Source organism: Chelonoidis abingdonii, chromosome 1 (genome assembly GCF_003597395.2).
Source record: "Chelonoidis abingdonii isolate Lonesome George chromosome 1, CheloAbing_2.0, whole genome shotgun sequence".
Taxonomy (NCBI): domain Eukaryota; kingdom Metazoa; phylum Chordata; order Testudines; family Testudinidae; genus Chelonoidis; species Chelonoidis abingdonii.
Window position 1 is genome coordinate 275176311 of NC_133769.1, and position 14526 is coordinate 275190836.

A 14526-nucleotide genomic window follows, 5' to 3' on the forward strand; every position below is an offset into this window, starting at 1 on the left:
GCTTTCATAGATGCAAAAGAGTGGAACTGCCTTTACTTGTTTCAGTACCACTGACCCTTGCATTTTATTGTTTGGCAATGTCAGGGAAAGTGTGTAGAAGGAATTCCAGCATCTTTTAGCTTTACAATGACTTTTGTCATTTTGTGATTCCTGTAGTTTGTTCCCCCTCCCCAAACTTAGTCAGGTTTTGTATTGTAAGATAATTTTAAGATATCTGTACATTGGATAATTAAATAAAAGTTCTTTGTCTGCTAAAAGATTATGTAACTTGGTTCAATTTTTATGATATTTTAAAACATCAAAATAATGAGGGTATCAAAAAATACACAAGGACTGGGATCTTTGTTAAATGTCTGTCTGTTCTCTTTGGTAAAGCAGGTGGTACAAACGTGTATTTTGTGTGTATGTTGTTACATTCTGATTTTTTGAGTGATATTAGGTGCAAAGAGTCTGTGATTTTGCCATTATAGGAAGTTTAGCTAAAAGAGAACAGTAAATAGCAGCATGGTGACAGTTAATCACGGAGGACTCTCTGAACCTTTTTCTGCTTGCATCTGCTTGTTCCAATTTCTCTTTTCCAGCATCCATGCCACAATGGATCAGTTAGTATTTAACGTAAGGCTAATTAAGACTTATTGGGACAGGGGGCAGGGGGCGAAAATAAGAGTGTGATTTTTACCAGGGCTTCTAGAAGATGGCACAGGCATTTAGATAGAAATATGGGGAGGTGGAAACGTTCATTTAAAAAGAGGTGATTCTGTAACTTTTTCTGAAAAGCAGAATATGCATGCATGCAATAAGCTTTATTACTATAGCGAAACAGAAATTTAATATAAAATATCAAATAATGCAGATAACTATTTCAGTATTTTCTGGATTTTGTTTTTGTTTCATATCCACTCTATTTTTGAATAAAATAAATTCTTTATTCATATGTGGAAGAAGACAGTACACAAACATTCCTCTCAATTATTTTGCATTTATCTTTTGCCCTTGATGACTCTATTTCTTTTCCCTAACTCTTTTCTTCTTCTTTTTCCTTTCACTTTCTTGTCTTTTTCTTTGTGTACTTCTCAGCTTTCAACAACGTACTCTACCTAAGTTATTTCTCCAATTTTTCTTAATGAAATAGGGAAAAGCAGTATTTTGAATATAGTACCTCTCAGTTCCTTGAAAAATAAAACTAGCTTTCATTTAGTAATATATGAACTCTTTTCTCTGTAATTTTCTTGGTCTAGAGTACTAGAAGTCTTGTGTGATGCAGTCTTTTGGCAAGATTTCTAGTAATGCATGGTTTTGACTGGTTGCAAGCAGTGGGAATATAGCAAGGACGGCTTTTCTCAAAGTATTTTGGTGCTTCTGGATGAAACCAAAAGGTGCTGAGGTGCACAAAACTACTTTAAAATTAAATGAATTTTTTTTTCCTCGGCAAAACTACCAAACAAAGGTTCAGTTCTAGTTTTGGATGAAGATTTAGGTCAGACCTTATCTTTGGCATTCATATTCCTATTTTCCTTCCCAGCTTACTTTGGGACAGATCTTTAGCTGGTGCAAATCAGCTTAGCTGCATTGAAGTGTACCAGCCTTTCATCGGCTGAGGCCACCAGAGGCCAAGTGAGGAGTTGAGTTCACCCAGAATTTCTAAATGTCTTTCAAGAGATCCTGCTGATCCTAGACTCTAAAAGTCTATTAGAAGTGGGGTTTGCTATATTTTATTATGGAAAGGCCACAAAGAGGTATTCAAAAGGCTAAGCAAATATATTTTCTACAGTTTGTTTTTTGATCTATCTTTGTTGAAATACTTAATTTGCTTTTGGCACAGAGGTGGAACCTTTGATTTTATTTACATGATTTGTAAAGCATTTTTATAACCCTCCACATTTGTAGCACAGCCTGATTATTGAAGAAAAGACATATCAAGGTCATTAACATTTCTAAACACTTCACAGCAGCTAGAAATCTTTTAATTCTACTGTCAGTCAAGGAGTGTAACAATCCTGTTCCAAATGGCGATAAGTACAAATCTTCTAGATTGCCTTAAACTATCGATATACTATAGATATGACTTATGTGCTTACAAACAAAGTAGGATTTCACTGTTTGGCAAAAAGACTGCAGATTTTACTTTTGATTTGTGGAAAAAAACTGATCATAATTTGAATTACTAAGCTATGTTCACTAGTGTGGGTGTTGGATTGTTATGCATATTTATTCTAAAAACAAATATGAGGACAAGAAACTATCTGTAACAAAAAATTATATATCTCGTAGAAATGTGTGCATATCATGCTGTACTTAAGAACTTTTATCCTGCTTTTCACAAAACCTGAAATTGATATAGTTGCTGATCAGTGAATCCTCCAGCAGATTAAGCAGTTACATTAATGACTCCAAAGACACTACGTCATCTTTGGATTGATTTAAAGAAAGGTAATTTAAATCACTGATTTAAATCATCAAGTGGAAATCCTAGCTATAAATCATCAATTCTATCAAGTTTTCGACTTATACGTCAGTTATTTTCGAACTACATTCTTATTGGTTGATATAACCACTAAAACATGTTGATTTACAACTAAATAGAGTCTTTATACTAGATTTGGTACCTGGGAGGGTCTACTATAACTATGTACATTTATTTAATATATTTTATATTTTCAGATTAATATTAATTGTACCTTTTTATTATGTTAGAAAGTGGTGAATGATATACTGCTTATTTGCTAGATAATTAAGATTTTTTTTTCATGATTCATGTGTCAAGCTGCATTAGAGTGAGAACTAGAATTGAACACAAAGCAGCATATACAATTTTTTTAATGCTTAAAATATTTTAGATACATAAATTTCAATTATCAAAATGTTTCACATTTACAGCTAAATGATTTCTTAAACAGAGGGATTAACTGTAGTCAATAAACAAAACTATTTCAGCCCAACTTGATAAATTTTTCAAATATGTACAAGTGAAAATGACTGGGGCTTAAGTTTCTACTTGCCTAAGGGCAGGTCTACACTTAAAACACTGCAGCGGCGCCACTGTAATGCTTCAGTGAAGACACTAGTATGCCAACAGCAGAGCTTCTCCCATCGGCGTAGTTAATCCACCACCATCAGAGACGGTGCCTATGTTGATGGGAGAAGTTCTGTCATTGACAGAGAGATGTCTACACTGGGGGCGAGGTCAGTACAATTGTGTCATTCGGGGTTGTAGATTTTTCACACCCCTGAGCGATGTAGTTATACCAGTGTAAGTTTATAATATAGACCTGGCCCAAATCTCTTGAAAATGAGATGGTCTACTATGTTACTTAGAGTGTCCTTCAAACTTTTAAAACTAGGGGATCTCATCCCCTCCCTCCTTGTTTTTATTTCATAGACTGGAGGAGACAAGACAAGTTTTCCTGCTTTTTCAACTCCTAATTGACTTCTCAACTTTGAATGTATTAGTCCAAATGAAGAAAATACTCTTTCTATGCCTGCAGAAGAGGCTGGTGTTGTCAAAAGCAGTTGTAGCACTTCAACAGGCTCTGGTTCCAGGTGCTTAGCTAGTGACTTCCACCAGCTCCGTGGTGTGACTTTTTCTTTAAAAGATCATCAGCAAACATGTACTGCTTGAATGGTTCACCTCCAAATCTGAAAGTCATTGTGGTTAGCATAATTAATGGGTGATTATTAGATGCTCATGTCATAGTGGCATCATCTCCTTCAGCAGTTAGACATCTACCCCGGTACTTTGGGTTGGGAATATTGGCAAGAAAATGAGGTGGAGTAAGTGCCTGATTCATCTGCTTCTTTACTGCCTGCAATTTAACTTTGTTGTTCAGTATTTCTTTCTTCAATGTTTCTTGACATCCTTTCCACATTTTAACAATATCAGCAATATAGCAGCAGTCTTTATGCAGTTTGTCCAAGGCTACGGAAATAGGTTTTTGTTATGTTGGCCATAAAATAATGGCTGCAGCTTAGGTCATCTAGTACATTGAAAGAGGAGGGTACTTTTCAGGGACTTCTCGCTTCTCGGCTCTATGAGCTAAGATGTGAAAAAAATATCTAAGTTATACATTTCTTGCTTTGGGAAGCATGGCTGTCTTTTGGTATTAAATTAATAGCACTTTTTACTTAATTCATTTGGATTATTTTCTCTAGTTCCCCAAATAGGAGAAAATTAGGGAAAAAAAGAACTTTCATTTTCTAGACAACAGCTATTCCTACGTTATTGTGGACAGCTGATATTCTAAACCACTGTGTTCACTTCCATCCTGTTTTCCCCAACTATTTTTTAGTGGGCTTTGAAATACAGCATAGTCCTTTAAACAAGTAGAACTTTCTTTATTTGCAAGTCATTTGCATGTTGTTACATGGATTATTTTAGGTCCTCATTGCTGAAAACAAATGTTAGGCTACCAATGAGTAATACACTGGCTTAGTAATTGTTTCCTTGTGTCTGCTTCCATAACTGTAATAGCCTATAACTTACTCATAACTAAAAGAGTTGTCTGTAGCTCAAGAGGTAGAGGGCTGGTTTTTGGTTTGTTTTGTTATCTGCCATCAACTGTGGAAACTGTGTGTGCGTGTGTGTGTACAGATATGTGTGTGAGTGTGTGTATGTATATATGTATATACAAACTCTGTGTGTGTGTGTGTGTATATGTCCTCAGTTTGTCAAAAATACACTCTAAAAGGTTTATATTTTATCTATAGTGTTGTTAAGATAATTTCTTTATTACCCATTCAGATATTATCTGTATTTCTCACAGGCAAGAATACTGTATTAGATCCCCACTGTGGAGTTGAATTCCCTGTGCATGATTGAAGTTAGAACCTACTAGGGTAACCATATTTCTGTATGCTGAATACGGGACCCCTGGTAAAATTACTCGTATTCAAACAAGTTCAATGGCAGTCAATCAGAACTATGCACTACAAACATTCAAAAACATACAAACCCGTTAAAAAGAAATACTGCGTAGTTGGATTCTTTTTATTTACCTTCTTATCTTTAAGGCTTTAGGGTTCACACAGGGAGGAGTGACACACATGGGGAGAGCTGACACACACTCACACACACCCGTACAACTCTCTCGCATGGTGGGGTGACTGACCAACCTGACCCTCCCTGCCTGCTGTGCTCTGCCCTCCATGCCTGCTCCTGGGACAGACCCATGTCTCCCAGTACTTGGCCCCAAGGCAGCTTGCAGTCCGGGCTACAGGACTTCTTTTAGGCATTGTGGCTTCAGTTGAGGGCAGAGATAGGCAAGGAGGTGCCTTTAGAGCTGGCGAGGATAGGGACAGCTGACTCTGGAGGGAATGGTACACTGGAGAAGTTCATATTTTCAAAGCTAGAGTCTTTTTATGGGTCCTCCCGCTTGCCCAGAAGCCACAGTGAAAATGAAATAGTCTCACAAGAGTTTAAAGAGCTGCTTTGCTGATCACACTGATCCCCTGAGTGCTCTCCTCACTCATTTGGTGAAGGGGCGAAAGCAGTGCTGGTAGCAGAACTTTAGATTCCTCTTTTTCCTAGTATTATTGTACATTTATTTATCCAAGTAAAATGTATCCTGTCATCACCTTGCCTTGTCTCCCAGGGTATAAATCTACCCAGAGTACTCTCAATCCACCACACATGTTTAGTAAGTGAAACAACATAACTTCATTGGTGAACTTTGTCAACTTTCTCTGCGCTGTCTCTTCCATGTAATTAATAAATACATCAACACTGGCCTCAAAACTGACCCCTGGAAAATTCCCCTATTAACTTACTTTAACTCTGATGAACAGTGGGCTGCAATAACTGTTTCATACTGTTGAACCTGTGTATAATTCACAGCATGACTTTACCTCTTACCCCATAGTTATGTTTCTTACTAGTCTTTTATGAGGCACTGTTACAGGGTGGCAAAGTGCATGATCTTGCATAGGGATGCAGGGTTCTTTTGTTGATCCATCCTGTTAGGAGGAATTAGAATCTTGCATACAGGGCCAGTGCTACCATTTGGGTGACCTAGGCAATGGCCTAGGGTGCCAGAATTTTTGGGGGGCGCTATTTTGCTGGGGGGGCGGCACGCGGGTCCAGAGGACCTACCACAGTGATGCCAGCGGACGGTCCGCTGCTGTGAAGGTCCGGTGGAGCTGCCGCAGTCATGTCGGCGGACGGTGCGCTGGTCTAAAGGCTCCGGCGGACCTACCGCAGTCATGCCGGCGGCAGGTCCACCGGAGCCTTTAGACCAGCGTACCGTCCGCCGACATGACTGCGGCAGCTCCACCGGACCCGCGGGGGGCCGCGAAATGGCCGTCCGCCTAGGGCGTCAGAAACCCTGGCACCGCTCCTGCTTGCATAAAGATGATAAGTAAATTCTCTTGATTTATGGTGCCACTGAGACACAACAGAAATGTATGTGTAGGACCCTTACATGAGTATAGGGGAAATTAATGTTCTGACAAGAAGGTCCTGAAAGAAACTCTAAGAAGACATAGGCGTAAGGGGAGAGGTTCCACTGAGGTTTGTGCTGATTGATTCTCTTGAATCAAAAAAAACACAGCCACCATGAGGGGGCAAGTTTGACTTTATTCAGTATGTGTGGACTTTATTAGAAGTAAGATGGGAATGCTTTGTGCTTCATAGGCAACTTAATGGAAAATATTATGAAAATCCAGGTAATTCAGTTTATCCATTAGGTCATCCATATCTGATATTTCATTAAACTTTTCCAAATATCTTTAAAAATATAAGGATTGACGCTTTCCTGCCAACAAGTCTTGCTTTCTCAAGGCCAAAGGGAGTCCCACATTTCCATTGACATCTGAGATCAAGCAGCAGTAGAGTTCAGCTGGAATTTAGTTACACACAAAAGTTGATAAACCCAAAGGGATTACACATCTAGGAGCTAGTATGGAGAACAGTTTTCTAACAGTGTACCTACCAAGAAGTAGTAATTTAACACTGTGCAGGAATTGAACATAAATCTGGAATTTCAGCCATCTCCATGTCATAAAGGCTTATGTTACCTGCCATTGGGTATATATGGGAGCACTAACTTCCCTGAGGATTTCCACACCCTAGACAATTAACCTTCTTACTCTAGTATCTCCAGATTTCTGTAGGTAAGCTTCAGGTTTAGCCCAGCTGTTCAGTCTCCTGTTTCTTGCTGGATCCTTGACCTGATACACTGGTCTCTCTGGAAACCTCTCTTGGCAGTGTCCATGTTATTCTTAACTGTAGAAGTTATTAATCTGATAATAGGAAAAATCACATAGGCATAGAAAGTTCAAACTTTAACATACAGTCAGGCAGTCAGATCTTCAGTTTATGCTGGGTACGGTGGTTCAAAGAACAACACCTAAGTTCCTGTCAAAGCTCAATTCAACCTTTCACCTGAGCTAGCAAATACATCTATAACTATTACCTATCTTGAACTTATCCATTTTCTAAATCAGGTACACTGTTAGTTATTTGCGGGATCACAGGAAATGGATTAACGCCATGAAAGCATGCGTTTCATGTTGGGTCAAGTTGGTTGTAGCAGCTCCCATTAGATTCTGGCAGAACAAATCATGCAGAAAATAGAGTAAATTCTACAATTAATCTGAAATATTAAAAACATTAAATCTTGTGAAAATAATTGTGATCTAGCTATTATATGAAAGTTGTTGTTTATACTTTTAATTGGAGTGTCATCTTTATGTCTGAATATTTAACCTTTTAATGAAGTGAAATAGTTTTTGAGCTTGTTTTGAGTGGAATCCTTCTGGTAAGGAAGTAATGCTTTCTCTTGCCTATGTTGTTGCAGACTCTCCTACAGATTTTTGGCGTGGTAGCTGTGGCTGTGGCAGTGATTCCTTGGATCCTCATCCCTTTAGTTCCACTTTGTATTCTTTTCATTTTTCTTCGACGGTATTTCTTAGACACAGCGAGAGATATTAAACGTCTGGAGTCCACAAGTATGTTGCTTGGATAGAGCTGATTTTAAGCCTGAGCAACAATTATATGAGATGCTAAAATTCTGCAATCAATTAATTAATCAGGAATTTTTACTCTAGTTTTGCAGATTACTTGCTTGTTGTCTTGGGTCTCAACCCAGCAAAATCCTTCAACACTTGCTTAACCTCAGGCTTAAACCCACAATTAATGTCTTTGAAATCAAATGGACTACTCATATATTTAAAGTTATGGACATATTTAAGTGATTTGCTGGATCATGGCCTTATTGGGCTAATTGCACATAATAATGTAGGTTTTGACCCAGTATGACCTTCATGATTATCTCTGTATTTTAAATTGACTATAGTATTAAATAGCAGAGTCTGAGTCTTGAGAATCATGAATTTAAAAAAAAAAATTGGGTGCATTATCTGATTAGTGAAAGAAACAAAGGAAGAAGCCATGGATAACAACTGTTGAAAACTTTTTTTGTGTCAATTAGATTAATCCATTTTGCCATCCAAGTGGGTGTAATTGGGTAACAGGAAAGTAGGTTTATCCTATGTTTATCCTAAAAGATGTGATTCACTGGCTTGTGTCAGTAAACAGAGAAGTAGGATTAAAGATTAACATAGAGCAAAAAATTACCAACACGGTCCTTCAGCTACAATAAATTAGTCTTTTTTTTTTACTTCACAGCTCGAAGTCCAGTGTTCTCCCACTTGTCAACATCTCTCCAGGGACTTTGGACAATTCGTGCTTTCAAAGCAGAGCAAAGATTCCAAAAATTATTTGATGCTCATCAAGATCTTCACTCAGGTTTGTCATGAATAGACATGGACTGCTAAGTGTGTAGCTCTTTCAGGGGGAAATATTTTCTCCCCTCAGATACACATGAGCAGCTCATGCTGATTTTAATACATCTCTCTTTAGTGGAAAATCTCCCCATTAATAGATTTCATAGTTGTTTCTTCTGTCTTTCTGGATTTGTGGAATACACTTTGGACTCTGGATTAGTTTGAGAGATCCAAGCATGCATCATAACAATATTTAAGATAAACATTTTGAAGTATACCTCTACCCCGATATTATGCTGTCCTCAGGAGCCAAAATCTTATTGCATTATAGGTGAAACCGCGTTATATTGAACTTGCTTTGGTCCACGGGAGTCCCAGCACTGCTTTACCATGTTTATATACGAATTCGTGTTATATCGGGTTGCGTTATGTAGGGGTGGAGGTGTATACCCAATAAGTATATTTAAAGTATCATTCTCCACCAAGTTCCCATATTGCATAATATTTTAAGGCAAAACAAGTTATACTTAGCAATATTTAATATTATTCAGGTGGAGCACTAAGGATGTGTCCACACTAAAAAATTAAATTGCCCTATATTAGGTCGGCTTACAGCCACTGCAGTAATTACTACTGTGGTGCATGTCCACACTACTCTCCTTGGTTGGCGGTGCATATCTCAACAGGAGCGCTTCCATTGACCTAAGAGGGGCAATGTGGGGAGCTGAGAGAACAGTCTCTCAGCTCTGCTGGCAGATCTCTGCCGGGAGCCCTGCTGGCTGCCTATCCCCTCGGCTCCCTGTTCCCTGCCAGGAACAAGAGGAAGCCTCCCAGGGCTTTTCGCGTCCCCATTCTCCTCCAGGAGCAGGCGAGGAATCCTGCCAGAACTTCTCGCCTGCTTGTTCCCTCCCGGGAACAGGGTCCAGATGCCCAGTTCTCCAAGGGAGCAGAGGCAGCTGGGCTCTAGCTGCCTGGCTTTCTTGTCAAGTTCACAGCAAGCCATGAAATTGACAAGAGAGCTAACAGCTGATGTAAGTAACACGGTGTTTACACAGACACTGTGTCATCCTAACTACACTGACATAAGCCCTATGCCTCTTACGGAGGTGGAGTTATTATGTTGGTGTCATGGGCACTTATATCAGTGGGACAAGGCTGTAGTGTGTACACTGACATAATAAGGTTGTTGTAAGTTGCCTTACATTGACCTGACTGTGTGGTGTAGACCAGTCTTAAAACACACTAAATATTTTTGTAGAAAGTTATCCTTTGGAAAAATATAAAAATCTATTAATCTCTTATCTTTTTTGTCTGAGCACCTTTAAGAGCTCCTGGCCGTGTTAAACTGTAGGTTAGTTTTTATTAAAGTCTGCTTGGCTGCAATATGAATATTCTGTGTGCAAAGTAATCTGAATTATGTTTGTGCAAAGTATTCTGTAGTAGTTTGCCTTCTTTTCTAATTGATAGATTCATAGAGTTTCAGGCAAGAAGAGACCATTTTATTGTCTAACCTGACCTCCTGTGTATTACAGACCATTACATTTCATCTAGCTACCTCTGTACTGAGTCCAGAGGCTTGTGTTTGGCTAAAGTATATCCCCCAGAAAGTCATCCTGGCTTGATCTGAAGTATTTGTCTCACTTCAACTTTCAACCATTAGTTCTTGTTATGCCTTTCTCTATTAGAACACAGCCATGTAGTACATGATATTTTCTCCCCATGCAGGTACTTATACACTGTGATCAAGTCACTTCTCAATCTTCTTTTTGATAAACTGAACAGATTGACCTCTCTAAGTCTGTTGCAGAAAAGCATTTTCTCCAGAACTCCAAATAATTTGTGACTTTTTTCTGCACCTCCAGTTTTTTAGTGTATTTTGAAAATGTGGACATCTGGGCTGTACATAGTATTCAGTATCAGTCTCGCCAATGCCTTATACACAGAAGTAAAATTGCCTCCCTATTTCTACTTACTACTGCCCTTCTTGTACATCCAAGGAGCGCATAGCCCTTTGTGCCACAGCATCGCACTGAAAGCTCATGTTAAGTTGCTTTTCAGAGTCACTGTTTTCCAAAACACAGACCCCTAGTCTGTTGGTATGGCCTGCATTCCTTTTTCCAAGACACGTAACTTTGAATTTGGCTATATGAACAGGCCCAGATTACAAAGCGATACAGAATTCTACCTTATGCCTATTTGATTTTTGTTATTGGCCCTAAATTTGAATACTTTAATTTTCATTATACAGACTATGCTGCTTTCTTCTGTGATTTATATCATATAACTTCCACTGTCCAGTAATACTAAATTCTCTGAAGCATATTGGGATGTACTTTATCTAAATGTTATATGAAAGAAAATTGCAGTGGTATTTTATGTAGCATACTAAGCATCTGATCCAAAGTCCATTGAAGTCAATTAGTGTCTTTTTGTTGGCTTCACTGGGCTATAAATCAGGTCCTAGCATCTTTTATTTCCGTTCCAACTCCTGTTTGATATACTAGTCTCAGGCTACGTCTTCACTACCCGCTGTATCAGTGGGTAGCAATCGATTGCTCGGGGATCGATATATCGCGTCTCATCTAGACGCGATATATCGATCCCCGAACGTGCTTATATCAATTCCGGAACTCCACCAACCCGAACTGAGTTGCGGAGTCGACATGGGGAGCCGCGGACAGTGATCCCGCACCGTGAGGACGGTGAGTAATTCGATCTTAGATACTTCGACTTCAGCTACGTTATTCACGTAGCTGAAGTTGCGTATCTGAGATCGATTTTCCCCCCGTAGAGTAGACCAGCCCTCAGATGTGTTAAACAGTGTGAAAACCTGAAAGCTGGCCAGCACTAGCTAGGAAAATAGGGCATCATCATCATCATCAACACATGCAAACTCTCTCCAAGAGAGTGATATTTTTGCAGCTTATAGAATTAATCCATGCTGATATTATATTACTGTCTTGTGGGAGTCAATATAGAACTGATTTTTTCCCAATAACTTATTGTTCTTCTTATAACTTTTAAAAAAAACTTTTTAGAGGCTTGGTTTCTGTTTTTGACTACCTCTCGATGGTTTGCTGTGCGGCTGGATGCCATCTGTGCCATCTTTGTTATAGTGGTTGCCTTTGGTTCCCTGCTTCTCGCAAAGAGTAAGTGCAGATGCTCGTAATGTTAATGCTATAATTATAATGTATAGCAATACCTTTATTCTTTTTCAGAGTTTACTTTCTCTAATTGTTTAAGGATTGCAATTAAATAAAATGTTTCTTTCTAGACCCTGCTCTGTCCCTCAGTCCAAGACATTCCTGTAAGTCCTGGAGACAGTTCAGACTTCTCTGGACTCAAGGGCTTGGCCATGAACCTAACATCCTTTCTCCAAATTCTCTCCTCCGTGTGTTGCAGGCAAGCTTGCAATTCTACAATCTTGCCTTTACTGTTGAAATACTAGCTTTTAAAGCTGTCTTTGGGACAACAACATTTGTTTCCCTTATTGTCATGACAGACTAGGCCAAACAGAGCAGGCTGAACATTCAGGGATGCAGCTCAAATGTCTTGGGTTCAGGGAGAGGCCAATCCCAGAAAGGGAGATTGCATTATAAGAAGTTTTATATTCATTGTCATTCTCATGCTGTTGCTTTATATGATCATCCCAAGATGTAATTATGGTAGATGTTCTAAAACTAGATAGTCTTCTAAAATACAAAGGAAGTAATTATCTTGGACATGAAATTTGGGTGCTAATTTGCTGTTCTTTGTTTCCTTTATTTTTCCTTTAGATAATATATATAGAGACCTATATACATTGCATTATAGAGAAGATTTCCAACTAGGTTTCAAGTTACTAGACTTGAAGACAAATCAAAACTCTGGGTTTGATTTGTCTCTCCAATCAGTATGAGTAGCTTTTGTGAAGTCAGTGGAGTTATGCTGATGTAAAATGGCTATTGTGAGAGGAGAATCGAGTCCCATATTAGGGCCAAATCCTGTTGAGTTTATTCACACAAGCTGACTTGTTGAGTGTAATGAGTCTGTCCATGTGAGTAGGATGAGCAGAAGCTTGCCCTTCAAAAACTACTTGCCTGCTCTTACAGTGCTTTGCACCCATTTGTACCAGTACATAGTTTGTGTAAATGCTAGCAATGTGTTTAGTAGTGTTTTATGCTCACTGTGCACAGGTTTAGGAGCCTGATCCAACTCCCTTTGAAATTAATTGAAAGATTCTCAGTTGCTTAACTGAATAGCAATGACCCTAAACTTGTGCTTAAGAGATTAGTTGATTCTGGGCTTTTTTTTCTTTTCTTTTTTTAAGACAAGGTGCCTGGCAATGGAGAACCAGGACCTTATTTTCAAACGCAAATATAGTTTTAGAAAGCTTACAAAAGTAATGTGACAAGATAGACCTTTTCCACAGAGCTACTGTTTAAACTGGTGTGACCGAGAGCCAATCTGGCTCTACCACTTCAGTGGCATATTAGTTTGAAAAAGGAGTTAAGTAGAGTTTTGTCTTTATATAGATGTGATTTTTCTCCTCCTCGCCCTACAGCTCTGGATGCAGGACAGGTTGGCTTGGCATTGTCCTATGCAATCACGCTCATGGGAATGTTCCAGTGGGGAGTTAGGCAAAGTGCTGAAGTTGAAAATCTGGTAATATTAATTTGCTCAACTTTGTATTTTTCACATCTCTATGCTGTTAAGTGACATGAAATACATTTGAAGCATTATCTTTGCGTTAATGGAATTTTAAAGACCCTGTATCCCATGGCCAGAACTGAACTGCCTTCCATATTTGCAGGAAGAAAGGCAGCCCAAATGTCTCAGATTTGGTGAGGAGTTAGTCTTTTCTGTTTAGAATCCCATAAAATCTCAATTATCAATAAATCTTGCTGCCTCTTTGATATTTGTGTGTCCATGGATATGAAAAAAATTCTGCTAGCTATCTAGCCAGTACTGTAGCAACCAGTATACTGATTTGGCTCTACTGTTGAAATATAGATATTCATTCCAAGCGCATAATAACCTTAGCCAGAGCTGCAAGGGACAAGCTCATTGGTGAAACTTCAGAGATTGTGGTGGCTCAGTACACACAAAAATGATAAATTTATCAATGATATTACTAATAGTCTGGATCTTCCTGGAGCTCAGATGTAAGTCTGATCTCTAGTACTACTCCCATAGATGCCCAGCAGAAAGACAACCTATCATGTAGAAAATAAGGCTCTAGTCCTGCAAAGCACTGTGAGTAATCCCATTGACCTCAAATTAATGCTTACATTGACTCAATTAACATGCTTTAAAATTAAGTACATGCTTAAATGTTATGCTGGATCGGGACCTATATTAGGAGGTCAGACTTGCATTCCTATTTAATAAGAATAGGACAGCACTATGAGTTTGTGTAAATGCTATGAGTCGTCCCCTCTCTCTCATATGATTGAAAGAAAATTTCTGGTGTCATTCTGTAGCTTTTTTTATAATCTGAATGTTACACAAAATATAAGAGAGTTTGAGTTTATTGCTTGTGTGACTTTTTTCTAGATGATCTCAGTAGAAAGAGTAATGGAATACACAGAACTTGAAAAGGAAGCTCCTTGGGAGTCCAACAAACGTCCACCAGCTGAATGGCCAAGCCAAGGAGTGATAGCCTTTGAAAATGTTAACTTCACTTACAGCTTAGATGGACCCTTGGTGTTGAGGCACTTGTCTGTTCTAATTAAATCAAAAGAAAAGGTATGCATTGCATGCTTACTTCAAATATACACAACATTTTCATTAAGGAGGTAATACTTTATAGTCTTTTTTTTTTTTTTT

General features: G+C 38.6%; 1 protein-coding gene across 1 annotated transcript in view; it reads left to right on the top strand.

Annotated features, from left to right (window-relative positions):
- ABCC4 (ATP binding cassette subfamily C member 4 (PEL blood group)) overlaps positions 1-14526 on the top strand; it is a 235733-nt gene that overhangs the window by 156003 nt on the left and 65204 nt on the right. Inside the window, exons 21-25 of the mRNA XM_032785946.2 lie at positions 7791-7941; positions 8621-8740; positions 11757-11867; positions 13262-13362; positions 14254-14445. Coding sequence (XP_032641837.1) covers positions 7791-7941; positions 8621-8740; positions 11757-11867; positions 13262-13362; positions 14254-14445 — 675 coding nt within the window. The remainder of the gene's footprint in view (positions 1-7790; positions 7942-8620; positions 8741-11756; positions 11868-13261; positions 13363-14253; positions 14446-14526) is intronic.